Source organism: Amblyraja radiata, chromosome 28 (genome assembly GCF_010909765.2).
Source record: "Amblyraja radiata isolate CabotCenter1 chromosome 28, sAmbRad1.1.pri, whole genome shotgun sequence".
Lineage (NCBI taxonomy): Eukaryota > Metazoa > Chordata > Chondrichthyes > Rajiformes > Rajidae > Amblyraja > Amblyraja radiata.
In genome coordinates, this window is record NC_045983.1 from 13,659,360 (window position 1) to 13,686,990 (window position 27,631).

The 27,631-nt window shown below is 52.6% G+C and overlaps 1 protein-coding gene and 1 long non-coding RNA gene across 7 annotated transcripts in view; one reads left to right on the forward strand and one right to left on the reverse strand.

Annotated features, from left to right (window-relative positions):
• kiaa0100 (KIAA0100 ortholog) overlaps positions 1–27,631 on the reverse strand; it is a 74,818-nt gene that overhangs the window by 15,449 nt on the left and 31,738 nt on the right. For 4 of the 6 annotated variants that reach the window (XM_033045831.1, XM_033045833.1, XM_033045834.1 and 1 more), the window contains 21 exons: positions 27,055–27,167; positions 25,376–25,443; positions 24,013–24,143; positions 23,289–23,407; positions 19,128–19,291; positions 18,528–18,816; positions 17,040–17,245; positions 14,157–15,162; positions 11,631–11,822; positions 11,343–11,545; positions 10,422–10,540; positions 9,822–10,042; positions 8,796–8,986; positions 8,121–8,220; positions 7,139–7,341; positions 6,263–6,587; positions 5,423–5,580; positions 4,414–4,620; positions 3,442–3,541; positions 1,480–1,659; positions 641–762 (listed from right to left, as the gene is read on the reverse strand). In XM_033045831.1, coding sequence (XP_032901722.1) covers positions 641–762; positions 1,480–1,659; positions 3,442–3,541; positions 4,414–4,620; positions 5,423–5,580; positions 6,263–6,587; positions 7,139–7,341; positions 8,121–8,220; positions 8,796–8,986; positions 9,822–10,042; positions 10,422–10,540; positions 11,343–11,545; positions 11,631–11,822; positions 14,157–15,162; positions 17,040–17,245; positions 18,528–18,816; positions 19,128–19,291; positions 23,289–23,407; positions 24,013–24,143; positions 25,376–25,443; positions 27,055–27,167 — 4,417 coding nt within the window. The remainder of the gene's footprint in view (positions 1–640; positions 763–1,479; positions 1,660–3,441; positions 3,542–4,413; positions 4,621–5,422; positions 5,581–6,262; positions 6,588–7,138; positions 7,342–8,120; positions 8,221–8,795; positions 8,987–9,821; positions 10,043–10,421; positions 10,541–11,342; positions 11,546–11,630; positions 11,823–14,156; positions 15,163–17,039; positions 17,246–18,527; positions 18,817–19,127; positions 19,292–23,288; positions 23,408–24,012; positions 24,144–25,375; positions 25,444–27,054; positions 27,168–27,631) is intronic. The other 2 variants (XM_033045832.1, XM_033045836.1) reach the window with 1 other exon arrangement.
• Positions 4,883–27,142, forward strand: LOC116988855. The gene is made up of 3 exons (XR_004416080.1): positions 4,883–5,149; positions 9,759–9,763; positions 27,132–27,142. It is a non-coding gene; the product is annotated as an uncharacterized LOC116988855 (long non-coding RNA).

Genomic DNA, 27,631 nt, shown 5'->3' on the forward strand with positions numbered 1-27,631 from the left:
GCGCCAACGACCAGAACGACGACCAAAACGCCCGACTCGCCACACAGTCCTCCCAGGGGACTGCGATGAAGCTGAGTTTGGCAGCGATGGGAGCCTCGGCAGCAGCTGGAGCCTCAGCGGCCATGGGGTCTCAGAGGCGGCAATGGGAGCCTCGGTGGCGGTGGTTCATCGCGGTCGATGAACGTGAGCGGGAGGGCAAGACAATGGGGACCCGGCGTGGGGGGACGGCTGTGAGGGACGGTGGGAGATCAAAGTGGGATCTGGTGTGAGGGAGGGGGCACTCTAGTTCAGAATCCTCTGCACAGGGGATAAGTCTGTGTTGGTTTGTTTGTTCATTTGTTCCAGAGAAGGTGCGGTACACACGGCAGCCAGCCAACAGTCACCTGTCTTTTTCTTTTTGATTTCACTTGTAATTTCAAGTTTGTGTACCTTGTGTGTTGTGACTGTCAACAGACAAATTTCCCTCCGAGGATGAATAAAGTTTTATCGTATCGTATGCGCCAAATGGCCTAATTCTGCTCCTATCACTTATGAACTTATGAGAAACTGCAACCGAACATACATACGTACGCACACATGCATGCCCACTCAATCAGGTCTAGGTGAACCCAGAATTATTCATCTCTGTGTGCAAACTCACTTTGCGTTTTGGTTCAACGAGTAGGAGCAGGTTGTTGACGATGTCCAGGATCATGGCGTACTGCACAGGGTTGGTGGAGATCTCCAGGTCGTGATGGATCAGAGTGAATGTGTCCACGGCACCTGACCAGGGATTGCATTCAGAGTGAGAGGCAGCAAAGGAAGCACAGCAGAAGTACAACCCGCGCATCTCCTCCGAGTCTCTCCCTTCTGCTCATCAACTCTTACCATCAAACAGAAAGAACTGACCATGGCTTACAGCCGGGATATTTCCGGGATGAAAGCGAATATCAGCCAACTGCAGCTATTGATCGGCAGTGGATTGTTCCGTCACATTGTCTCATCGTCTCGGCGAGAGGGGCAAAATTAAAGGAGATGTGCAGAGCAAGTTTTTATTACACAGTGAGTGATGTGTGCCTGGAACACGATGCCAGGGGTGGTGGTGGAAGCAGATATGATAGTAGCATTTAAGACGCTTTTAGAAAGGCACATGGACATGGAGGGATATGGATCACATACAGGCAGAGATTAGCTTAACTTGCCACCATGTTTGGCATGAGCCGAAGGGCCTGTTCCTGTGCTATGTTCTAAGGAATAGATCTCTCACCTCTCCACAGCCCCCTCTGCATCATTCTGTGGGGTTCCTCTCAGAGTAGGGTCAGCTGTCGACCTCCCCCAAACCTGCAGCCTGCTCCCAGAAGTGGTTCACTGCCACCTCAGCACAGGCAGGACTGGACAGCCCCCTAGCTCCAGATTGCTCATCCATGCCGATGATCCCACACTTTGCTCCCACCATCTATCTCCATAATCGCTCAGCAGCGGCTCGACCCTCGCACCCACCATTCTGCTTCTTCAGCAGGTCCTCCTTCTGGTCTTCATGGACCTCGGGCGGCTTGATCTGGGTTGTCAGCTCGGACTCGATGTCATGGCTGTAGCTGACGTAGAACATGCGGCAGCTGCAGCGGGAGATTATCCTCTGTACTTGCTGGGTCTCATAGCCTTGAGCGGGGAGATTCCAGTCTGAGGGGAGAGAAACCAAGCACAGGAGTAATCGGCCTGTGCTGCAGGCTGAACCATTTGCCAATAATTTATCTAATTTATTTTAGCATCCATCTGCGGGGACGTCTCGCTGGGTACAGTATGTGTAAGTCACAGGTTAGAAGCTTCCTCTCCCACAACACATTCCCAGGGACAGACTCAGAGCAAAGCTCTCCCTTCACAGTCCATCACACACTCCCAACACAGTGGATACTTGGCCAGCGAACTGGCAGGAGCTGGAGATGAAAGTCATTGCCCGGCTAGGGCGCTGGTCAGGCTTGATCAGTGTGCTTTCCTTTCATAAACCAGCTGGTAGCCTCCATGTTATGTTACCGGCTGGCTACTCTAGTCCCGCCCTCTATCTTTGCTACCACGATACAGAAGAGGTTAGTGAGTTTCTTCTGGGGAGATAATAAGCACTGGGTTTCTGCAGCGGTCCAGAGTCTCCCGTTAGAGGAGGGCTGCCAGTCCTTGGTATGCGTGCGTACCCAGGTGGCGGCCCTGTCTCAGGATCCTGTGGAGGTAAGTGTAAGCGGAGCACCCTCCTAGATGGCACGCTCTGACTACGTATTTTTTCCGCCAGAACCATTGCGTAGAGGGGGGTTCGCGGCTCCCGGTGGCAAGCATCAGTCGACCCGCCACACGGGATCTGCCCAACTTCTACCATGATGTTAGGAATCTAGTCACCTTCCGCCAGCGTGCTGCTCCTCAGGGGGAGGGGGGTGTTGTGGCTGTAAGGGTGGCCAGTCCTCACCCTGTTACGGTGGGTATCAAGGAGAGGCGTGTGCTTGGAACGATTCCGACCGAGCTTACCTCCGCTCCGTCGGAATTGCACATTGGGACCAGGCCCCGGAATCTTTCCAGGGAGCCGGCCCTACACAACATGAGCCGCCTTTCCAAGATGCCCGGCGTGCCGTTCCGTGATGCGGAGAGGCTTTTACTGTACAGGTTGCACCTGCACATTCTACACTTCCTCACCCTCGTCTTCCGTCCGGACACGTCCTGGCAGTCCGTATTATCACCTGACGGCGGGGGCGGTCCTCAGTGGAGGTCTCTCTATAAGGGAGTCCTCCCTCTTTACATTGGGGACCTGGGGTGGAGAATGTTGCAAAGAGCTGTGGTGTGTAACAGATATTTAAGTCGGTTCACGGACTCACCAGCTGCCTGTAACTTCTGCGGCGAGGAAGAGACCGTGTTCTACGTGTATATGGAGTGTGAGAGGTTGCAGCCCCTGTACGAATATCTGAAGTTCTGGTTGCATTTTAGTCCCACGATTCTGCCATTTGGACACAAGGCAGGGAGTGGGGAGGGTCGATCGTGAGGGTGGGATCTCCCTGCCGGTTTGCTCCTGGGCCTGGCCAAGATGGCCGTTTGCAGGTCCAGGCAGCGGGTAGTCAATGGTCACACCAGAGTCCGCTGCCTGCCCTTCTTCCGGGCCTATGTCCGTGCTCTCGTGTCCCTGGAGAGGGAACACGCACTGTCCACGGGGACTCTGGAGGCCTTCTGTGAACGCTGGTCGCCACGGGGGGGTCGAGTGCATTGTAGATAAAGATGCCATTATTGTATTATGATGATTGCCTAATGCAATGTGACTATTGAATGTTTTTGTACCTTCTGGTACACTGTAATATGCAATTATTGAATAAGTCCTTGGAAGGAAAAAAAGAGTGAAGTTCCCTCTACACTGTCCCATCTCAAGCCGTCCCCTGTATGGGCTGGAGTTCCCGCCCGCTGTGACTGGTCGCCCTTGTCACTGCCTCTCACCTGTGGTGGTGCTGACCATTCCTCCCACGGCCTGCCCGCTCTCCATCAGCTCCGCCACCGAGTCCAGATTCCGGCTCCGATGCTCTTCGATGCTTTTGACCTAGAGCATAAAAAATCAAACATCGAACAACGCAGCACAGAAACAGGCCCATTGGCCCAAAATATCTCCATGTCAAACATGTTAAGTTAAACTAATCTCTGCCTGCAGTCCCTCCATTCGCTGCATATCCATGAACTTCTCTAAAAGCCTCTTAAATGCCACTATCTGACGAGGAAATGTTAGTGATCAAACTATGTCCCTTCATTGGGGCGGGACAATTGCGATTGGACAATCAATGCTGGATTTATTCCAAGGACATTTCAAACAGATTTTTTCCATCTCCCCTCCTCCTGTCCCACTCCCCGCCTCTCTTTCCCTCTCCTACTCCCCCTGCCTCTCTCTGTCCCACTCTTCCCATCTCTCTGTCCCATTCCCCAACCTCTCCCTCACTCTCCCTGCCACCCTCTCTCTTCCCCCCCCCCCCCCCCCCCACTGTACCTAGTAATTGTATCTGGATATATTCTTCAATCTGAAGAAGGATCCCAACCTGAAACATTGTCTGCCCATTCCTACTAAAGATGCTGCCTGACCCGCTGAGTCTCCATTGTATACGATTCCACCATCTCCTCCGACAGCGCATTGCCAGAATGTTATGGAGTAGGTGAGAAAGAACACGGTCCCAGGTAAAAAAAAAACAGAGAGGCATGGAACTGAAGATGGAATCTTGACCAAAACACAAAGTGCTGGAAGAAGCCAGCGGGTCAGGCAGCATCTCGGAGGGACATGGATAGGCGGTGTTTCAGGTCCGGATCCCTTGTTCAGAATGGAGAGGTGGAGTGGGGAGAGTGCACGGGATTGGGAAGCAGGAAGAACCGGTGGGGAGAGGGGGGACCAGGGAGTAATGCTGACTCGAGAGGGACCTCAGAACTCACCTCCAGCCACAGCTGCCGCTCCTCCTTCTCCTCAGGGTTGGTTTCCATGGTGGCAAAGTACTGCATGCCGTCCAACAGGCAGGTCCATGTGGTCTTCTGCTTGAGCGTGTCGTTGTACCAGGCTGGGTGGTGCAGGCACTGCAGCAGCTGCGCCTTGGCGGCACTCACAAACACGCAGCCTTCCGTCTCTGCACCTCTCAACATCACCTGAGGGGACAGAGGGCGTGAGTTCACAAGGCACGCGTAAGGAGAGAGCTCAAAGGACATAATGCATGAAAGACAATGGGGTCGGAGGCCACAGGTGTGAGAGTCAAGAGTATTTAATTGTCATATGTACCGAACACAGAACAATGACATTTTTATATATAGTCAACAGACCTGTAAACACAATAGACAATAATGTATAATAAACAAAAAAAAGAAAATTTAATTCATTAATAAACGCAATATTAGTGCAAAAGAACTCGGTCCTTGGTGCAACCAAAGACGGTCCAGAGATGTTCATGGTAGAGGTTAGTGTTGTGTAGTGTTCAAGAGCCTAATGGCTGCAGGGAAGAGGCTGTTCTTGAACCTGGTGTTCACGGTTTTCAGGCTCCTGTGCAGTTAAAGGAACAAAGAAGATTACACAGTTCCCGATGGTAGCAGTGAAATTAGAGCGAGGCCTGGGACTTGGATGACATTGGCTACCTTATTGAGGCAGCACCTACTGTAGATCCCTTCGATGTTGGGGAGGTCAGTACCTATGATGGACCAGGCAGTGTCTATCACTCTGTGTAATCTCCTTTGTTCCTGGGTGCCTGAGTTGCCGAACACGAAGGATGCACGACAGAGGGGCCGGATGGCAATGAGAAGTGAATGAGAAGCACAGATGGAGGAGGGGCCCCAGAGAGCAAGGTGAGTGAGGGGGGAGGGGGCGGGGAAATGGAGGGCGGAGAGGAGCTGGAAGATGGGGAAGCGGTGCTTTCTGTGTCTGCAGCACTGACATTTCTCCCTCCAGCGTTAACCACACCTGGGAGTTGACCAGCTCGATCAGCCAGTTGCGGTTGATCACATCGTCCGTCTGACACGCGGCACTCCCGTACAGCTGGTCGCACACCCCGGAGTCCTCCTCCGTGAAAACCACAAACTTGTCCGTCTCCTCAATCAGCCTCTGCAGCATGGAGGCACCTGGATAAGGGAGGGAGAGGAGGCACCGTGAGTACCGGGACTCAGAGTAACAGAAAAAACTTCTCTGGTGCAGGAAGTGTGCACTGCAAGATCCCATGACTGGCCACATAATTGCCAAATAAATCTGCTGGTTTGTCAAGGGACATTTACTGGATCCAAAGAACATGATTACACCCACCCAAGAATCAAAGACTCTCTGAGAGTGCGCGGTTAAGGTACACTTATAGAGAAATAGCTTTAGGGTGAGAGGACAAACGGTTTAGAGGTGGGAGGGGCAAGTTTTTTTTTAACCCATTCATACTAATCCTCATCTGTATTCTCCCCACATCCTATCCAGACCTTCCCACTCACCAGCTTTACAGGGACAATTTAAAGAGCCTGATTAACCTATAAACCCGCACGCCTTTGTGACGTAGGAGGGAAACTGGAGTACTCGGAGGAAATTCCCGCGGTCACGGGATACTCCACACACAAACAACGCTGGAGGTCTGGGTCGAACCCTGGTCGCGGTGCTGCGAGGCAGCGGCTCAATCTGATGTGCCACCGTTGCTCATATCTCTGGGTCATCTCTGTCCAAACAGACCCCTTATCATCCACACCAGTGTAGCCTTGCTAAAAGGGACAGACCTCCTTCCCTCACTGACTGGTCACTGGTGATTTTATCCAGTGGAGAACTTCTCACCTCCCCTGGCTGCTGCTGCACGCAGGCCCCCTGCCGCCCTGCTCCCTGCCGATTCCTGCGCTTTCAGCTCCGTCTTCTTGTCCTCTGGAGTGGAGACAGTGGGGGGTGGCGGGGGTGGGCGCTTGGGTTTCTTGGACTGCAGGTTGGTGTCGATCTTTAACCCTTTCAGCGCCTCGGTGGACAGGTTGCGTTTCAGCACGGCCGCCTTCTTGTAGCCGTCGTAGAGGCCGAAAGCCACAGTGCGGTTGGTCGGGGTCCAGGATGCTCGGAGGTAAACCAGGCACAGCTTGTGTGTGTAGCTCCTCTCCTCCTTCACCGATACATCCTGAACAGGCAGAAACACGTCACACCACCACACACAGCTCCTCCCCAGATCATCCGCCACAGGTCATTGTCCAGGCACAGGCATTGCCAGTACAGCACACAGCACTCCAGCACAGGCACTCCAGCACAGGCACTCCCAGTACAGGCACTCCCAGTACAGGCACTCCCAGCACAGGCACTCCCAGTACAACCCACAGCACTCCAGCACAGGCACTCCCAGCACAGGCATTCCCAGTACAACCCACAGCACTCCAGTACAGGCACTCCAGCACAGGCACTCCAGCACAAGCACTCCCAGTACATGCAGTCATGGCTACCCCTCCGCCCTCCCCACATTGCTCCTCCCACTGTCGATCAATCCCTCCCAGTTGCCCCCCACCCCTGCTGTCCCACCCCACGGTGACCCCTCCACACATTACCCCCCACATTTGCTACCTCCCCATGTTACCCCTTCCCACTGTCCTCCCCCCCACAGTTGTCCCCTCCCTGCTGTCCCATCCCACATTACCCCCTCCCACAGTCCGGTCGCAGGGTGACCCGTGCCCACGTTACCTCCTCCACTCTACCGCTCTGCCGCTGATAGCTGAGTGAGGACAGGCTGAGGAGGTGGGTCTTGGTGACCTGTGCGTCCAGCCTCTGCTCGGTGCTCTCATCCGCGGCCGACGTCATCAGGTAGACGGTGACCAGGTTCAGCTCGCTGCACATCTCCGTCACGTTCCACTCGGAGATGGGCCGCCGCAGCACCGAGCCCCCTGCTGGGGCAAGACCCCTCTCTCAGTCTGTGCTGGCAACTTCGCGGGGAGGGGTGGGGGTGGGAAGGCTAAAGAAACAATCGCCCCTACCCTATCCACCCGGACAGACAAATCCCAGTGGCTGTGGGGGAATATTTGGGGAGGGGGATGGAAGTCACGTTGTAGCTCTCACAGACTTTGGTTTGGCCACATTTGGAGTATTGTGTGCAGTTCTGGTCGGTACATCACAGAAAGGACGAAGCTTTGAATAAGGTGCAGAATGGGTTTGCCTGTATGGTGCCTGGATGAGAAGGTGTCAACTACAGAGAGAGGTTGGACAAACTTGGATTGTTTTCTCTGGACTGCCAGAGGTTGAGGGGAGACCTGATATGTGTATAAAATTATAAGAGGCATGGATAAGGTAGAGAATCAGAACCTTTCTCTCCAGGGTGGAAATTTCAGGGTAGAGGGCACAGGTTTAAGGTGGAGAGGCAAAGTTTAAAGGAGATGTGCGGGGCAAGTTATTTTTTACACAGACAATGGTGGGTTCCTGGGGTCACCCACTCCCTACACATTAGAGGCGATTTGTAGAGGCCACTTAACCTGCAACCCACACGTATTTGCGAAGTGGGTGGAAACCGAAGCACTCGGGAGAAACTCAGTCATGAGGAGAACATGCAAACTCCACAGAGAGAGCACCGAGTTCCAGATGGAACCGGGCTTCTGGCGCTGTGAGATAGCGAGGTTAGAAATATTGCCAGTAAAGCAGGTAGGTCGCTGTAGAAACACAATTCTTATCTTACCCTGGGGAATGAACCTCTGGGTTCCTCGGGTGAAGACATACCCTTGGGAGCACTGGAGCTCGATGCCGCGCTGCTGGGCAAACGATGCCCAGTAATGAACCTGAGAGGGCAGATTACAGAGATCAGACAACGGCACGTCACTAAAAATCTCACAAAACACACACGCGCCCCCCCACCACCGGCGGGCACACCCGATCCCTCGGCCAGCACCCGGGCAACCCCCTCCCTCCCGGGCCCCACCCTCCCGGTACCTGCACCCCCACCTGGCACCCAGTTCACCCGGTTCTGGCCTCTTCCCCGCGGGGACCTTGAGGGAGCCAGACCCTGGCCGACCACATGCATGCGCCCAGAGAGATGGGCATTCACTGAGAGAGCCAATACTGGATATTCCCACGGACTCCCTGAAACTCCCTGAGAGACACAGAAACACTAGAGAGATCCAAGGACTGGAAAACTCCTAGAGGTTTTCAGAGACGGTAGGAAATCAGACGGTGGGAGAATCTCGGTCACCCAGAAACATTCTTAGACGTCCAGTCAGAGGCAGATCATAGCCGACGAATGACCGGTCTGAAAGGTCAAGCTGCCTGAGAGTGACAGCCCCATAATAGAGTAATGAGATGGAGATAGCCACTGCACTAAGGCTGGGGCAATGGGAGACAGCAGGCGTTACTCTACCTGTAACTGAGGGAAGACAGGGTTGAAGGAGACCAGCTTGTAATGTTGGCTCAGCTTCTTCTTGCTTGGCTTCAGATTATGGAAGAGTTTGCCCCGACCGATGGGTCTGGAGACCGTCGTCCACATTGCCCAGAAATTCTGCATCCAGCGCAGAGTACTGCTGTACAACAGCATGCGCGACTCTGTCCTTCCTGCGAGGGGAACAGAAGGCATTACTGGCTAAAGCATGACCCAACATCCCCATGACCACCAGCACAACTCCCCTTACAGCAGTGGGCAAACATTCACAACATGACTGCAAAACAACGCACACACATGCACACTACCAGTACACGCTCATTCACTGTACAGTGTAAATACACCCTCCCAGTGCAGTCACTCACTGTATGGTGTAAACACACACCCTTCTGGTACACACTTACAGTGCGGTGTAAACACACACCATCCCAGTACACACTTACTCACTCTATGGTGTAATCACACGTCCTTCTGGTACACGCTCACAGTGTGGTATCCACACACACCCGCACAATACACACTCACTCACCCTATGGTGTAAACACACATCTTTCTGGTACACGCTCACAGTGCAGTGGAAACACACCATCCCTGTACACAATCACAGTACGGTGTAAACGTACCCTCCCAGCTCACACTCACTCATGGCACACAGGTTCCTCATTTAAAATGATGAGGAGGAATGTCTTTCACAGGGTTGTGAATCCAGCTCTGGGAAGAGCCGGGGGAAGTTAGGAGTTAAGAGAACAGGTAGGAGAATGGAGCTGGAGCCAATAATTGATCAGCCATGATCTAATACAAGGCAGAGCAGACGTGAGGGGCTGAATGCTTCTTATGTTCTCACAGTATAAACAAAAGAGAAAATGTGAGCAATCCTTGGACAGACTCAGTCTCACACTCTCGACTCACACACACACACACATCAATGCCTGAGAACAGTGCGAGTGTGCGTGAGCTGTGTGCCGCCAGCTCAGTGTAAACACGGATGGTTCCTGCAATCACACTCACCTTTTCCTGCCGCATCCAGGTTCATCATCACCGACAGGTTGAGATTCAGGGATCGAAAGAGTTTATAGGAATCGTGCACCTCTCCCTCCGGCAAGGCTTCCAAGCCGTGCGGGGCGCACAGTGCCACGCTGTGGTGGTCGAAGGGGTTCCCAAGGGAGACCCACTGCAGGCCGATGGTGAGGCGCAGGTTAGGCAGGTGAAGGAAACAGCAGTCGTCGTACCTGGGGAGGTGAAGGACGGAGTGATCACTAAGTAACCCGTCACCCCAGCACCATGTCACAGTGAAGGCACAGTGTCTTCACACACGGCTAACCGATGTCCAGAGCCAAAGCAGCGTAAACTCCAAAAAATCCACACATCATACATGCTCTCATTTCCTTAGTAACGCCCTTGAATAGCGCGGCGCTCCCTCACCGCCCCCCCCACAGTGTGGCGCCCCCTCACCGCCCCTCCCACAGTGCGGCGCCCCCTCACCGCCCCTCCCCACAGTGCGGCGCCCCCTCACCGCCCCTCCCACAGTGTGACTCTCCTCACTGTCGCTTCCGTTGGGGGGAGCTGGTTGGGGTGGGGTGGGGGGGGGGGGGGGGGGGGGAGACATACTTTGATGCTGTTCGCACATTGACATCCAGGTCTCCTTCGAAGCTGAATTCACAGTTCTTCCATTTGAAATGTAACTTGCTCCACTCCCAGTGCATGTTCTCCGTGGTGTTGTAGGGGTCCTGTGGGCCGATAGCACGTAACCAGCAAACTACAAGGGTATTCACAGGAGTCGCCTCCCAGCCTGTCCCTGCACTCTCCAAACTCACCAAAACGACTGAAACATGCTCCCCACCGCCACTAACCGCACAATCTCCATCTCACTTCCCACCAACATCTTCCTCCCTCTGCCTGCTCCTGTTCACACCATCCACACTACAATTCCCTGCCCTCGTCTCCCACCTCCATCCCTTGGCCTTGCCTCTCCTCCCCACCACCCTTTATCCCTTCCCCCAACGACCACCTTCACGCCCATCCTTTCTCCCCCTTCCCTATCGTCCCTCTGCCCTCTCCCTCGACCAGCCCTCTTCACCCGTTCTCCCTCCCTTCTCTTTTCTCACCCTCCCTTGTCCCTCCCTCCTCTCTGCTCAACCATCATCCACTTCCCCCGCGCCCCTCTAGTTCTCACCTTCGTCCCTCTCTCCTGTCTACCCATCTTTCTCTCCTCTACCTCCCACCCCTCCTCCCGCTCCATCTCCCCCTCGTCCCTCTCCTCACCTTCATCCCTCTCTCGTCTCCTGTCTCTGTTCTCATCCCACTCCGTGCCCCTCCCCATCTCCCCCTCACCTCATGTCCCTCCCTCACGTGCTCCTCCCCTCCTCCATCTCTCCGTGCCCCACCCCTCCCCCATCATTTGCTCCTCGTCCCTCTCCTATCCCCGTGTACGTCCCCCCTCTCCACATCCCTCTCTACCCAAACCAGACTCCCTGCCTCTCCCCCTCGTCCCTCCCCCCATGCTTCTCCCCCGCCACTCTCTCCCCGTACCTCAGTGGCGAGCTGATGTAGGTTGGCCTGCTCGATGTCCATCTTCCAGCTCCCGTGGAAGAGCAGCCGGCTCTTGTCCCACCAGGTGAGAGGGGGGCTGGGATCAATGGTGGGCTTGGTGAGGAGATCGATGGCCTGCCCGATCAGTGTCCAGGCTGGGTCCCAGCATGGACCCCACACGATGGTGAAGAGGGAGATCTGGCCTGGGAGAGGCAGAGGGAGACAGTCAGGAGCCTGTTGTCCTGATGCACAAGGGCCCCATGCGAGGAGACGCGCGCCAGTACTTACTCTCAAAGTCGTGGTACCATTTCAAAGGGGGTATGTTCCTCTCGATGACCACGTCCCCCCAGGGAGCCCCCAGGGGCAGCTGCACCTTGCGCCGGGGACGGGGGCGCCCGTCCTCCTCCGCCCCAATCAGTTTCCCCGAAAGCTTCCAGTCCCGTATCTCAAACAGGTACCGGGGATAGTCACGGATTCGAACTGTGGAGACAAACACCAGGTTAGCAGCCCACAAGCTTCTCGATCACGGTCACCGTTTCAGTGTCCACTCATCACTGACAATGAGCGGCACGGTGGCGCAACAGTAGAGTTGCTGCCTCACAGCGCCAGAGGCCTGCGTTCGATCCCGACTACGGGTGCTGTCTGTACGGAGTTTGTACATTCTCCTCGTGATCTGCATGGGTTTTCGCTGGGTGCTCCAGTTTCCTCCAACACTCCAAAGATGTACAGGTTTGTAGGCTAATTGGAGTGGTAAAAATTGTAAACTGTCCCTAGTGCTCATGTACGGGGTGATCGCTGGTCGGCGCGGACGCAGTGGGCCGAAGAGCCTGTATTAACCCTGTATCTTTAAACTAAACTAAACGTTTATGATTTAATTTAGCCATAATCCTGCACTGCTGCAAAATTATATTCTAGTACTCAGTTCTCTTCGCACTGCCTGTTGTACTTGTGCATGGCGTGACTGTACTAGTGTATGATCTGAATTGAATGGATAACATACAAACAACAGCGTTTCAATGTCTCTCGGCACACATGATGCTAATAAACTAATACTACTACCAATTCACAGGGGGAGGGGGGGGGGGCGGGTGGGGAGACCCGCAAGTGCTGCCGAACCGCCACTGGACTGTCCCCGGTAACCTACCCTCCCCCCCACCCCACTCGAGACGTCCGGACCAACAGGACACCAGCCCCCAGGCCCAGTGCGGAGAAGCGACAACCCCAGCTCACCTCCGCCTCTCCCGCCGGGCCAACCGACAGCCCGGACCCGACAATACCAGCGGTCCCAGACCCACAGCCAGCGCCAACACCAGCCCAACCCCGCTCCAACTCCAGAGGAACCCGATACGGCGACAAGTGCCAGTTCGCCCACAGCTACAGCCGCTACACCATGTACAAGACGTACTTTGCACACCATCGGCTTCTGCCCCTACGCTACCCAAGCCACTTCATCCACAACATCGAGGAGGAGCGCGGGCCCTGGCGTAGCGTGCGCCAGAGCGCCAGCCTGGGCTCAAAATCCTCTGGTCCGGCACTAGACTGGGCCGCGCTGCGGGAGACCTTCAGCCCCGACCTGGAGTTGGAGCTGGCCTGGACTCTGGGATTGGGACTGAGCGAGGGGGAGGAGGTTGCTGCTGCCACCAGCACTACCATCACCAACAATACCTGCAGCTCCAGCGGGCGCCCGGCCTGCACCATGGCCGGCAGGAGCCTGTCTGCAGACTTTCTTTCCGACCAGGACGACTCCAGTAGCAGCGGCTCCGAGTCGTCGGGAAGGGACGGCGGCTGCCCATCTTCAGCAGGATCTCGGTGTCGGACTGAGGGGAGGGGAGGGGGGTGGAGGGCTGCCAGCCAACCCGGTGGTTGCAGTGCCGGCTGCAAGCCCAGGGCCAACTCTGATATATAAAGTGTGATTTGCACTTTACCAGTTTATTTATTCATGTGTGTATATATTTATATCATGGTATATGGACACATTTATCTGTTTCGTAGTAAATGCCTACTATTTTCTGTGTGCTTAAGCAAAGCAAGAATTTCATTGTCCTATACAGGGACACATGACAATAAACTCACTTGAACTTGAACTCGGGACACCTCCGGACAGGGACGGGACACCGGGGAGGGGACGGCCCAACAGCAACTCAACAGCACCCGCATGAACGGAGAGCCAACCCCGACCCTGACTACGGATGAAACGCAAGCCTGCACATAATGCAGCACCACCGTTGTCAAGACTGTTTTATAGCTAGTGACCTATGACCTGGGCATGCGCAGTCGGAATACCGAACTTGCTTATTCTTGTCTCTAAATTTACAGTCACAGCGCTGGCTGTCCTGCCTTCAGTTGTTTGTGGCATAGGCTCTGAACCCACCCGCTAACAGAGTTGGACCTCTGCACCTCTGAAAGGGCAGTATCGCAGGTAAAGCGAGAGAGGGATGGAGAGGAGGAGGAGGAGGTGGTGAGAAACTGAGAGACACTGTGTGAGCTGGGATTCAGCAGTGGGAGGCAGGGAGTAGGAAGAGGGAATGGGGAAGGGTCAGGAAAGAGGACAGTAAAGAAAGGAGCGAGAGGAGGGGCCAGGAGAGGAGGGCCAGGAGGATAGGGATGAGGGGTGGGAGGGAGGGAAGACAAAAGGTGGTCTGAGAGAGGAGATAGGGGGTGGAGGTGGGAGAGAAGATGGAAAGGGGGAGGGTGGAGATGAGAGTATGGGAAAGGGAGGAGATGGGATGAGGGTGCTCGGGGTATGAGAGGGGAGGGAAGGGGACCCTGGGGATGGGACGATGATCTCCTATGCTGCCCGCAGCTCAGACTCACCGAGAAAGGCCTTGGCTTTGAAGGTCACGCGCCGGCACCACTGGATGAGCAGCCTCAGGCCGTCCAGGGGGAAGGGGCTGACGCTGTCCAGCCTCCGCATCTCCTCCTGCAGCGGGCCGTGCCCGTGGGCAGAGGGATCTGCGGCGGCGCCGATCTCCAGCTCGCTGACGGCCCAGGTCAGCAGGGCCTTGCGCATGGGCGTGTTGGCGTAGAGGCGCTGTGAGCGCTGCACGTACATGTTGATGTTGGTCTGCTCCAGGGCGGCGTACAGCTCCTCGATCTTGCGGGCGGGCAGTAGCTCGCCGTGCTGCTTGCGCAGAGCGGTCACCCGGGCGTCCAGCAGCTTGTGCCGCTTTGCACTCTCCTTGCTCTCGTCCTTCATCAGCTCATAGTCGTCCCGCAGCTTCACCTCGAACACGTTGTCCAGCAGCACCATGGAGAAATGGCCAACCCGCAGCGACAGGTCAGGGGGCAGCGGCCCCTCTGAACCCTCGACCCCGGCGCCCGACCCGTGCAAGGTCTTCAGCCACTTGACCACCGTCACACAGCGGTCAAAGGCGCTGGAGAATTCGTAGCGGAAGGGGAACTCTACGGCCAGGCTAGACAGCTGGAGGGTCCACAGCCGGTTCTTGGCCCCCGGTTGGGCCTCCCGCTCGCCCGCATCCCCTCCCCGCACGTCGGCCTCCTTGGCCAAGAAGATGTCGTGCCCGTCGAAGCTGAGCACCACCTGGGAGGCCTGCAGGCTCCTGCTCGTGCCCACCAGGTTCTCTGCCCGCAGCTGCACCTGGTGCTCTGGGCCCAGGCTTGCCATCACCGCCAGGTTCTTCAGCTCCAGCGCCAGATGGAGGAGCTTTCTGACCTTGCCGCCACCGCTCCCCGCCGGCCGGCCCTGCGGCAGGCTGGCACGCAGGCTGCGCTGGAGGAAGGCCGCCTCTTGCAGGTGGTGGTTCAGCAGCATGTGTCTGGGAGGGTCCCAATGCACGCTGACGTCCTGGATCGAGCTCAGCTGTGGGAGAAAGAGGAGAGTTAGCAGCACGTCTGTGGGAGGGGCGGTGAGGAAGCGCCGCACCGTGGGAGGAGCAGTGAGGGAGCACCGCACTGTTCTAGGGGCGGTGCTGAGGGAGTACTGAGGAAGCACTGCACTCTTGTCGGGGTATCGTGAAAGGTGTGCCCTTGTTGGGGGCAGTAACAATGAAGCAACACACGTGGATGAGCATTGGTGCATGGAAGCACACTATTTGAAATCCATCACATGAGACCACGATGGGAGTTCACTCGGCTGCATTGAAACACAAACATTAACACTTCATCACTGTTTCGTGGGAACATGCCACGCCACAACTGATCCAATCTCGCCTCTCTGAAAGGTGACACACAGACACACAATTTACTTCCTTTTTTGAATGCTTACTCAATGCTGCCTGGAGGTTAGAGAGATAGGGAGGATCAAAGCCACCTAAGGAGTTGATGTTACTCCTTAAAGCAAAGTTGGCCTGGAAATTCTAGCTGTTGGGGATGGTTCTTTAAAGGGGAGTGATAGCAAGGTTAAGTCCATTTGGGGTCTAAACCCCCCACCAATGTAAACTCCAGCTGGTCCTCTGGCCCATCAGACATGGTGGTTAATTCAGTCCGAGGCCAGGCTCATTAGGGCTGGTTGAAGGCCACAGGACAGGCAGGGGTTGGTAGGTGGGGAAAGGGTGAACAAGAGAGTTCTGCTGGTGGGGGGAGTTAGGTGGGAGCACATTGCAGACTCTGATCATCAGCAGGGTGGGGAATCGGCTAGTTCTGATGGCCAGGTAGGGCCAAGGGAAGCACTGTGCAGGCACTGAGGGTCAGCTAGGGTTGAGGGGGAAGAGAATGGAACGTGGGGGCCAGAGGGGGGAGAGTAGGGGTGGAGGAGACCTGGGCGTGAGGGAGACCAGAGCCAACATATTGAATCGGTTCAGGAGCGCAAGAGTGAATCATGACCCAAAATAGGCAAGAAGTCATAATCAACTATTACTTTTATAAAATCACTTCCTTAGGAGGCTGCTCGATCCACCATGTCTATGCCATCCCACTTATTACCCGAACACAAACACTTTTACATACCTATCAACTTCCCTCCCATTCCCCCACCCACACCAGCAGGCAATTAACCAACTTTGGGATGTGGTAGGAACAGGAGCATCCGGGAGAAACCCAGCAGTCACAGGAAGAGCGTACAAACTCCACACAGATAGCACCTGTGGTCCACAATGAGCCGAGGTCTGTCATTATGGGGCAGCATCCCCACTCGCTGTTCACTGTTGGGCCCAGAGATAACAGCAAAAGTAATCAATTGAGCAATAGCTGAAGAAATAAGACTCTGCCTGAAAACCATCTACATTTTCAATTGCATAATCCCCAAAACATTGCACAACTGGATTTCTTGGCAACAGTAAACTAGCTATAAAAACTCCCTCGCTGAAAGGTAAATATAGCACCACGGAAGCACAACTTGTAGACCCGTGTTTGGCCTTGACCTTGGAGACTGTGTGGAGTTTGCACGTTCTCCTATGACCGCATATGTTTTATCCGGGTGCTCGTTTCCTCTCACATCCCAAAATATGAGCGGGTTTGTAAGTTAATTTGCCTCTATCAATTGTCTACTGTGTAGGGAGTGGCTGCAAAAGTGGGAACTAGTGTGAATAGGTGATTGATGGTCAGCATGGACAAGTGGGGTCAAAGGACAAGTTTCTGTGCAAACAAAAAAAGAGATTTGAGATCAATCTTTTCCTCCCCATTCTGTCTGCCTGGCCATTCGTTGTCAGCTCACTCGAGGAACCTGACCGTAAGGAGTTGATCTTGTTTGCCAAGCATTGATTAGAAGTTGATGCACACTCACATCTGATGAACTCTCACCTCGAAGGACCAGCCATGCATGAAGAACGCTGCAGTGAACTGGGACACAGAGAGGAGTTGCTTGGAGATAGGTTCCACATTGGACAGAAGCCGTATGCTGCTCTTTATGTCCTTCTCCACTACCAAGGACAAATTCTCCACCTCGCTGATTAAGCTGTCCGTGTTGTTGTTAATGGACAAGGATTTCATCTGTACAATGCTGGCACCTACACAACAAAGAGAGAAGTCTCTACAGGTTATCCGTCCATTACCAGCTCTCTCCCTGATCTTCACCCACTGCTCTCGGAGAGCCTCTGGTCAGCTTTAGCCCCGCTCCTTGCTGGGATTGTACAGACCCCCGAGGAGGGAAGGTTAGCAGCAGCGCGGGTTTTCAGGCCAGGGAGAGGAGGATGAGTATCTGCTGCTGCCCGCTGCACCCAATTATCCACAACTCTGGATGCGGTGATCGGACGCTGACTGGGGATGTGACAGCACTGGGGAGAGTGCCGAGGAGATGTCGGGGATGGGGTGTTTCAGGTACGAGTTGAGTTCAGTTTATTGTCACGTGTATCGAGGTACAGTGAAAAGCTTTTCCGGGTGCTAACCAATCAGCGGAAAGTCAATACATGATTACAATCGAGCCGTCCACAATGTTCAGATACATGATAAAGGGAATAACATGAATAACTTTTAGTGAAAGATGAAGTCCAGTAAAGTCCGAATGAAGATAGTCCGAGGGTCTCAAATGGGGGGAGACAACTTTGTTTCAGCTGCTGTATTTAAGTTTGGCTTGATTGTATTCATGTGTAGTCATTTCAAATTTTATGGGCAAACAAAAGCTTTTCACTGTACCTTGGTACATGGGGACAATAATAAACCTAAACCTAAATCTAAAGACTGGAGAGGCTGGGTCTGTTCTCCCTGGAGAGACGATTAAGAGGAGACATGATTGTGATATGTAAATTCCAAAAATTCCAAGTTCTGGAAAATGGGATTGTTACAGATGGGTGCCATGGTCAGTATGGCTATGGTGGGCAGAATGGCCTGTTCCCACGCTGTTCGACTATGGGGTGGGAGAATCAGCTGAGGAATATTGGTGCATTTTGACATTGGACTCAGTGGGCCAAACGGCCTGTTTCCCCTCTATATCCCTAAAGTTTAAAGACTATGGGCGGTAGCTTTATGGTGAGAACGGCAATGTTTAAAGGAGATGTGCGGGACAAGTGAGAGGTCAGGCCTAGAGAGTGGTCGGTGCTAGAATGTGCTGCCTGGGATGGTGTTGGCATCCACCCACAGCATCTGGACAGACAATGTTTTGGGTCAGGACCCTTCTTCGGACTCTCCTGATCAAAAATGTTGCCTGTCCATTTGCTGCAGAGTTCTGCTGCATATTGAAAGGATCTGAACAAAAGCAGGTAACTACAGTAAAGATATAGATTGCCGAGGTCTATGTGCTCGGGATTCAAACGTAAATGCAATGGAAAGGTACAGGGATCACCTGCCACTCACCTACTGTACTGGAGAGAAAGAAGAGGGTGATATGTTCCAGTTTAACGTCCACTTTCGAGAATTGGACCTTTTGTCTACTGTTGAAGTCCAAATCTGCAGTAGTATATTCCCCGTTGTCTGGGCTCTCTGCCAAAGGTTTCTGCTCACCTCCCTGCATCAGGGCCAGCACCTTGGACAGACACTCCACGGCCGTCTCCGAGACCTCCAGCTGCAGCTCGCTCACCATGCTGTCCAGGTGCAGATTCTTGGCGTGATCGCCCATGAGAGACTTGGTTTGACTGTAACTCCCCTGGAGGCAGAGACGGGAGAGTGAGAGGCCGGGTGCACCCTCCCACACGCGGCAACCAGTGGTACTCACACAGGACACTGGTCCCACTGCAGTCACAGTGGGCTCGACACCGACAATCTCCAAAGCACACATTTCCCTGCGTCCGTCACAGTGGGACTCGTCCGGTCAGGCACCAGTCAAATGGAGATGAGATCCCAGAGTTCCCCAATCACACAACACACCAGACTTCAGCCGCACAGTGGGACATGCCTCATGACAGGCCCAGTTACCCACCCTCCATCCACAGTGTGATGCCACCTCACCCCTCTTACCTGCATATTGAACGTCTCCACCACCAGAACATCTCCCCACACGTGCGTCTTGGCTGGAGGTGGGGCTCTCAGTACCTGTGACCCATCACCCGCTCGCCACCAAAGGTTCCTCACTGCCAGGTTACCACGCCAATGCGAACTGCGGGCCTTCAGGTGCTGGGTGTCTGTGGACACAGAGAGGTCCCACTGTGTGGCTAATGATACAGAAAATCCACTCACTTCCACAGAGTGTGCCCTGGACCTTCACGCTGCTCCTGTCTGGCACTCTGTACAAGTTGGGAGAGCTGCTGCCTCACGGCGCCAGAGACCCGGGTTCTATCCTAACCTCGGGTTCTGTCTTTGTGGGGTTTGCACGTTCTCCCTATGACATGATTTTCCTCCAGGTGCTCCAGTTTCCACCCACATCCCAAAGACACGCAAGTTGTAAGTTAATTGGCCTCTGTAAATTGCCCTTAGTGTGCAGGGAGCGGATGAGAAAATGGGATATCATAGAAGCAGTGTGAACAGCTGATCGATGGTCTGCATGGACTCAGTGGACTGAAGGGCCTTTTTCCACGCTGTGTCTCTAAACTAATCAAAGCTGTGCACAGTGACCCATTCGACCCGATGCCACTATGCCAGCTCTATGAAACAGCTCTCACCACTTCCCTGCACTCTTCCCATAGCTTCCTTTTGAAGGTATAAACATAAATTCCAGAAACACATATCGGCCAGCAGCCCTGTGGAGAGGGAAACAGAGTTCATATTTCTGGTACTATAAATCATCCTGCTGTCAAACAGCAGCAGCATTTTCTGGTTTCATTTCACATTTGCAGCACCCGCAGTTAATTGTTTTCTGATCTTTTTCCCCCACGTTCCTGTCGATTCTGCTTTCACCGGCCTCTCAGTCAGTGCACCCCTTCACCACCACTCGTCATCACTACTTTTTTCAAACCTCTCTCCATTGTGCAAAACTATTTATTCTATCAAAGATCTCTGTGATTTTAACACCTACTAATATAAGGTGATAGTTGCATTCCTGTCTGTTATAAGGACAATTGTGTCATTGTCTCTGGGATGGAGCAGTGGTTCTGAGGACGCATTGGAGAGGCTGGGTCTGTTTTTTCTGGAGCAGAAGAGGTTAACATTGGATTGAGACATATAAAATTGTAGGTGGTATATAATTTAGTATAGGTGTAGTGGGTGGCACAATGGCGCAGATGGTAGAGCTGCAGCTTCACAGCACCAGAGACCTGGGTTTGATATGTCCTTGGATGCTGTCCGTGTGGAGTTTGCATGTCCTCTCTGTATCTGCGTGGGTCGGGAGTGTATGAGAATATGGGATAACAGAGAATTGGTGTGAATGGGTGAACAATGGTCGGCGTGGATTCATTGGGCTGAAGTGCTTGTTTCCATGCTGTTTCTCTAAACCAAACTAGAAACATAGAAACATAGAAATTAGGTGCAGGAGTAGGCCATTCAGCCCTTCGAGCCTGCACCGCCATTCAATATGATCATGGCTGATCATCCAACTCAGTATCCCGTACCTGCCTTCTCTCCATACCCTCTGATCCCCTTAGCCACAAGGGCCACATCTAACTCCCTCTTAAATATAGCCAATAAACTGGCCTCAACTAACCTCTGTGGCAGAGAGTTCCAGAGATTCACCACTCTCTGTGTGAAAAAAAGTTTTTCTCATCTCTTTAAAGGATTTCCCCCTTATCCTTAAGCTGTGACCCCTTGTCCTGGACTTCCCCAACATCGGGAACAATCTTCCTGCATCTAGCCTGTCCAACCCCTTAAGAATTTTGTAAGTTTCTATAAGATCCCCTCTCAATCTCCTAAATTCTAGAGAGTATAAACCAAGTCAATCCAGTCTTTCTTCATAAGACAGTCCTGACATCCCAGGAATCAGTCTGGTGAACCTTCTCTGCACTCCCTCTATGGCAATAATGTCCTTCCTCAGATTTGGAGACCAAAACTGTACGCAATACTCCAGGTGTGGTCTCACCAAAACCCTGTACAACTGCAGTAGAACCTCCCTGCTCCTATACTCAAATCCTTTTGCTATGAAATCTAACATACCATTTGCTTTCTTCACTGCCTGCTGCACCTGCATGCCTACTTTCAATGACTGGTGTACCATGACACCCAGGTCTCGCTGCATCTCCCCTTTTCCTAGTCGGCCACCATTTAGATAATAGTCTGCTTTCCTGTTTTTGCCACCAAAATAGATAACCTCACATTTATCCACATTATACTGCATCTGCCAAACATTTGCCCACTCACCCAGCCTATCCAAGTCACCTTGCAGTCTCCTAGCATCCTCCTCACAGCTAATACTGCCCCCCAGCTTAGTGTCATCCGCAAACTTGGAGATATTGCCCTCAATTCCCTCATCCAGATCATTAATATATATTGTAAATAGCTGGGGTCCCAGCACTGAGCCTTGCGATACCCCACTAGTCACTGCCTGCCATTGTGAAAAGGACCCATTTACTCCTACTCTTTGCTTCCTGTTTGCCAGCCAGTTCTCTATCCACATCAATACTGAACCCCCAATGCCGTGTGCTTTAAGTTTGTATACTAATCTCTACAAACTAGATAGGGTTGACTGCAGGAAACGTCCTCATAACAGAGGCAGATACAATCTGAGGAGACACAAGGAAATGCACATGCCGGAATCTTGAGTAAAACCCAGCGGGTCAGGCAGCATCTGTGGAGGGAATGGAAGGCGACATTTGGGCTGTGAACCTTCTTCAGACTCAATTTAAGGACATACGTTTGGGTGCAGGGTGAAGAGATTTAGAGAGGATCAGAGGGGGATCTTTTTCACCCAGAGAGTTGTGAGTACCTGGAAATCATTATCCAACTATGGTGGAAGTATGATGACACCATTGAAGAAGCGTCCAGATGGGCACTTGAATCACGGAGGCACAGAAGACTACTAGTCAGGGGGAAGGGGAAGGGAGATGGGGAGTGTGACAGATTGTAAATGAACGGGTAAGGATGAAGTCACGTGTTAGCAACATGTGTGCCACTCCCTTTGCTGAGTTTTCTATTCTGGATCATTGTTGCTCATTAATAGCAGGAGCTCCCTATGTAAATATCACCGGGTGGTGAGTGTAATCATGAGAAAACAGGTTTGGACTCGTAACAAATAAAAACTGCAGGTGCAGTAAATCCAAACCCAAAATAGAACAGGTAGGAAATACTCATCCGGTCAGGCCACATCGGTGGATGGAGAAATAAAGCTCAACGTTCTAGGTTGAAGATTGTTTGTCAGAAGTGGGAAGGGGAGAGAAGGAGCATGTTCAGCTGCAGGAAATGTGGGGGAGTGGGATGTTGCTGATCGGGTGGAACCTGGGGCGACCATGGGGATAAACAAGGTTATCTGCTCAATGAGTGAATGGGAGCAGTTAGACGGCGAGAGCACAGATGAAGAACCTTGGCCAAACAAGGAGCTGCTGGAATCATGAGTAAAACACAAAGAGCTGGAGTAACTCAGCGAGTCAGGTTGCATCTGTGGAGAGAATGGACAACCGTTTCGGGTTGGGACACTTCTTCAGACAATAGAACCTCAACTAAAGAATGTGGGAGTTGCAAAGTGCAGAGCAGGAGGACAATCCCGGCAGGTCAGGTTGGACATGTCCTCTACTCAGAGAGAGAAAGGCAAAAACAAGCATGCTGAGCTCGTATTGCAGATGGATGACTGATACAGCTTGTGAATCAATACATGTAGGCAGCTGCTCTTCAAAAACTTATATCACAACAAGGACTCAATGGATGGTCAAAGGGAAGCTGAGTAAATAGAATGTAAACAGTACAGCAAGGGCCAGGCCCATGGGCCCACAATGTCTGTGCTGAACATGATACCTAGGTAACTCATTTCCTCTGCCTGCAAGTGATTCATATCGCTCCATTCCCTGCATATCCATGTGCCTCTAAAAGCCTTTAATGCTATTTAAATAGTACTCTTTTAAATCTCACGTCCCCTCCTGTACACACAGGAGCACACCAAGGAGAGCCGCCTATTCAGAGAATTACTGAGGTGCAAATATCTCCTTCTTGAAAGGTGAGAGGTGGGACTGGGAAGGGTGGTAAGAGCGAGGTTAGGGTGGAGGAGGTTAATAGATGCTGCAGCGGGTTGAAGTAAACTTATGCGTTAAGCGTTGATCTTACCTGCAGTTACGGAGCCGAGACCCAGTGCGAAGGTGGGTGTCTCGAAGAACTGGAGGGAGCCGCTCACGTTGGTCAGTGAACAGTTGAGGATGATGGGGACCTTGAGCTGAGGTAAGGACCTGGTTAAAGACAGAATAGAAAGAGTGTGAAAGAGAGGCTCTGCGGCATCACCTACATCAGGGGTCACCAAACTGGGTCGGCACAGGTGTAGTCAACCTGACAACATGAGGGAGCTGGTTAATACCAGTGGAGATACAGTCAGAGACACAGGGTACTGGTGAAAGAGGGGTTACCAAGCCAAAGTGTGAGGGAGCTGATTAACACCAGTGTGGATGAAGGTGGTGACACAGGGTGCTGAGGGAGACGGGGTTACTGAGGGATGGTGTGAGGCGCTGGATTAACATCAGTGGGGATGGTCAGGACACCAGGTGCTGGGGAAGAGGGGTTATTGAGGGAAGAGGGGTTATTGAGGGAGAGGGGTTATTGAGGGAGAGGGGTTATTGAGGGAGAGGGGTTATTGAGGGAGAGGGGTTATTGAGGGAGAGGGGTTATTGAGGGAGAGGGGTTATTGAGGGAGAGGGGTTATTGAGGGAGAGGGGTTATTGAGGGACAATGTGAGGGAGCTGGATTAACACCCAGTGGAGATACAGTCAGTGACACAAGGCAATGAGGCAGAGGAGTGAGGCTCTCACTGATCAACAAAGATGTGCAGGTTGATACAAACCTTTCTCTTGCAGCTTTTGGCTCTGCGGAGCTGCTCGGCAGCAAGGCATGCCAGTGTGAAAACTCTGAGTGGCGATAGTGAACGATGCACGTGTGGATGATGACGGATGCAGAGATGTCAATGCCCGTGATCTGAAGAGCAGAAAACAAGAGCGATTTTCAGCCCATCACTGACAAACCACCCGTCCAGTGTGAACCATCTTCCTGGATCACCCAGCCAGGAGCCCGACACAGAATGACAGAATGGTTGCCAGCTTGGCCTTGGTGTACAGGTTGGCTTCCTGACTGAAGCAGAGAGGGTCTGGGCAAGATTGAAGCAGCCAGCACAGGCCTGAGGTGTACATTGGATTGTTCTTCCCGACCCCAGTCAGGGTGTGTCAACCACAAGTGAGATAAACGAGATGGGAAATCAGCTTGGTCGACAAAGTCAGTATCCCTCAGGAACCGAACCCCAAAGGCTCCATCAAGATGACTGTCACCAGCCCTCCAAACCTTCAAGTCTCTGCCCAGCACAACTTTAATCACCTGTCCACTGGCAGCGTGCTTCTAACTGCCTGGGCCCCAAGCTCTGGAATTCCCTCCCTTTGCTTTTTCCACCTCTCTCTCGCTTACTTTAAGAATGACTTTAAAACTAAAGATAGGATAGACTTCAGGTGCTGGGATCTGGAGCAAGAAGCAAACTGCTGGAGGAACTCAGCAGGTCAGGCGGCATCTGTGGAGGCAGAGGGATGGTCAGCGTTTTGGGTCCAGATCCTTTAGGCAGCTGGTGGAGCTGCTGCCTCACAGCACCAGAGACCCGAGTTCAATCCTGACCTTGGGTGTTGACTGTGTAGAGTTTGTGCATTCTCCCTGTGATTATGTGGGTTGCCACCCACATCCCAAAGACGTGCAGGTTGGTCGGTTAATTGGCCTCTATAAATAAAGTGGATGAGAAAGTGGGAGAACATGGAGCTAGTGCGAGCGTGTGATCGATGTTGGTGTGGACTCCGTGGGCCGAAGTAATTAATTATCTTTCAATTAATCAATCAATCGTGCATCAGGGCTGAGTGTGGAGGAGAGATGGCCAGTATAAAGAGGCGTGATGAGAGATGGGGGGGGGGGGGGATGGTGAGGAAGTTACTGACAGATTTTAATATTAACCTGCTCACCACCTCTTGTCCACCTGTGCTAATGTATCACATGGATAAATGTTACTTGTTCACCCTCCTGTGAGATGCCTTTGTGCTGTTGAAAGCTTAATGCAAGTGCTGCAGCTGTTCATCCTTTGCGCGCGAGGAGTGGGGAGAAATGCCAGGTGCCTGCGGTTACCGTGGGCGACAGGTCCAAGGTTCTCCTCACTCACCTGGGCACAGGGCATCACCCACCTGCAGGGAGCTGCTGAGCTTGGCCAGGGTCACAATCCGCTGCCGACTCTGGGACAGGAGCAGTCCATCTGAGGGCAGGACAAGAGCGAGAGAACAAGTTAACAGTCAGCAGGGCAGCAGCAGTCCTGCCTCATCAACCAGTGCCAGAGACAAGGGACCAGCCCCACCGCGACGGTTTGGGTCGGTGAACCTAGGGGTTCAGACGCCTGAGGGGTGATCTTATAAGATCCTAAGGGTGCTTGGCAGGTAGATGCTGAGATGTGTTCACCAGCGGGAGAGTCACGTTTTAAGGGGATTTAGATACAAAATAGACAAGAACATGAGGTTGAAGGAAGACCAAGTAGAAGTATATAAGATCATGAAAGGCATAGATAATGTAGAATATCAGAATCTTTTCCTCAATGGGAAATGAAATCTCATAGTCTAGAGGCCATAGCATTAAGGTGAAAGAGGCAAAATTGAAAGGATATGTGCGGAGAATGGTTTTTTTTTTCCCACACAGAGAGTTGTGGGTGCCTGGAGTGCACTGCCAGGAGAGGTGGAAGCAGATACAATAGATATGTTTAAGAGATTTTTAGATAGGCACATAGATATGCTGGGAAAGGAGGGATATAGATCACATGCAGACAGAGGAGATTAGTTTATCTTGGCGTCGTGTTCTGTATGTAATTTGTGAGCCCAAGGCATTCAGGCATTGTGCTTTTCTATGTTCTATAAGGGCCATGGACAAAGAGAAGGCTCACAGTCTTTTCCCCAGAGTAGAGGATTCTAAAACTAGGGTTAAGGTGTGAGGGGGGAGATTTCAAAGGGAATTGAGGGGTAAACTTTTCACTCAGAAGGTAGTCCGTATCTGGAATCAGCTGTGAGAAGCTATAGAAATGGATACAATCACAACTTTCAAAGTACATCCAGATATGTGGATAGGAAAGGTTTAGAGGGATATGGGCGAATTACAGACTAATGGGTCCAGTCTAGAATTGCATCTTAATCAGCATACACATGTTGGGCCAAAGGGCTAGTTTACAATACAATTTTATTTATCCCAGGAGGGAAATTGGTCTGCCAACAGTCATAACAACACAAAAACTTACATGTAAAATGAAATTAAAGTGATGAGTGGAAATTCCAGGATTGGGAAGGTGCAATGATTGGGGAGGGGAAGCCAGTCTATCCCACAACAGAAGAGGGAGGAGTTGTACAGCTTGAAAGCCACAGGGGAAAAAGGATCTCCTTTCTGTGCTGCATCTTGGTGGAACCAGTCTGTTGCTGAAGGTGCTCCTCCGGTTGACCAGTGTGTCATGGAGGGAGTGAGCTGTATTGTCCAAGATTTCCATGCTGTTTTGGTCTATGACTGTAATAAGTTGATAATTTAAAACTGAGATGCTTAAGGCACAGAGGGAGGAGAATTTGTGGGATTCTATAATTCCCCCGAGGTTGGTGAGGCAGGATACAGATGTGAAGATAGATGAATGTTTGCAAGATGGAGAACGTGTGGGTGATGAGGAATTGGCACAGACGAGCAGTTGAGGCCAACGTGGATCAGCCATGGACACAATGAATGCGGGGGACAAGCAGTCTAATCCTGCTCCTAATTGCTTGTAGTTTTGTGACGAGGAGCCCCCTCTAGACACTGCTGTACCGAGCAGTCAGTTAGGTAGCCGCTTCCCCACTGAGCTAACCTTTGAAATTCAGCTGGATGGTGATTGGAGGCAGGAAGGCATGCTGAATGGAGTGGTAAAGATCATCGAGCTTGTAGTGGAAATTCAATGACTTCAGGCTCCAGTGTAGATGCCTGTGAAAGGAGAACACATAAATCAGATGAAGATGCTTGTGCTCACAGGAGACGCGACACCGTCAGGAAGCACAGGCGTCAGGAGCTCCCCAAGATAATCCACTTATCTAAATAAGTCTTGCTGCTGCTCGGGTGACACAGCTGTGTCTGCAGACCCACACTCAAGTGACAGGTCACGACCCAGACCATACTGGAGACATAAGCTTGAAATCCAGGGAGACCAGGCTGGTGCTGGACACCAAGGGAGCGCCGCACCGTGGGAGGGTCGGTGAGGAAGCGCCGTGCTTTGCGAGGGGCGGTAAGGGAGCACTGTAATGTGGGGTGGGCAGTGAGGGAGCTGGGCACCGTGGGAAGGGCAGTGAGAGAGTGCCGCACCATGTGGGGTGGGGGGTGAACGAGCACCGTGCAGTGGCAGGGATGGTAAGGGAATGCACACTGTGGGTGGTATGAAATTTAGAGGGCCC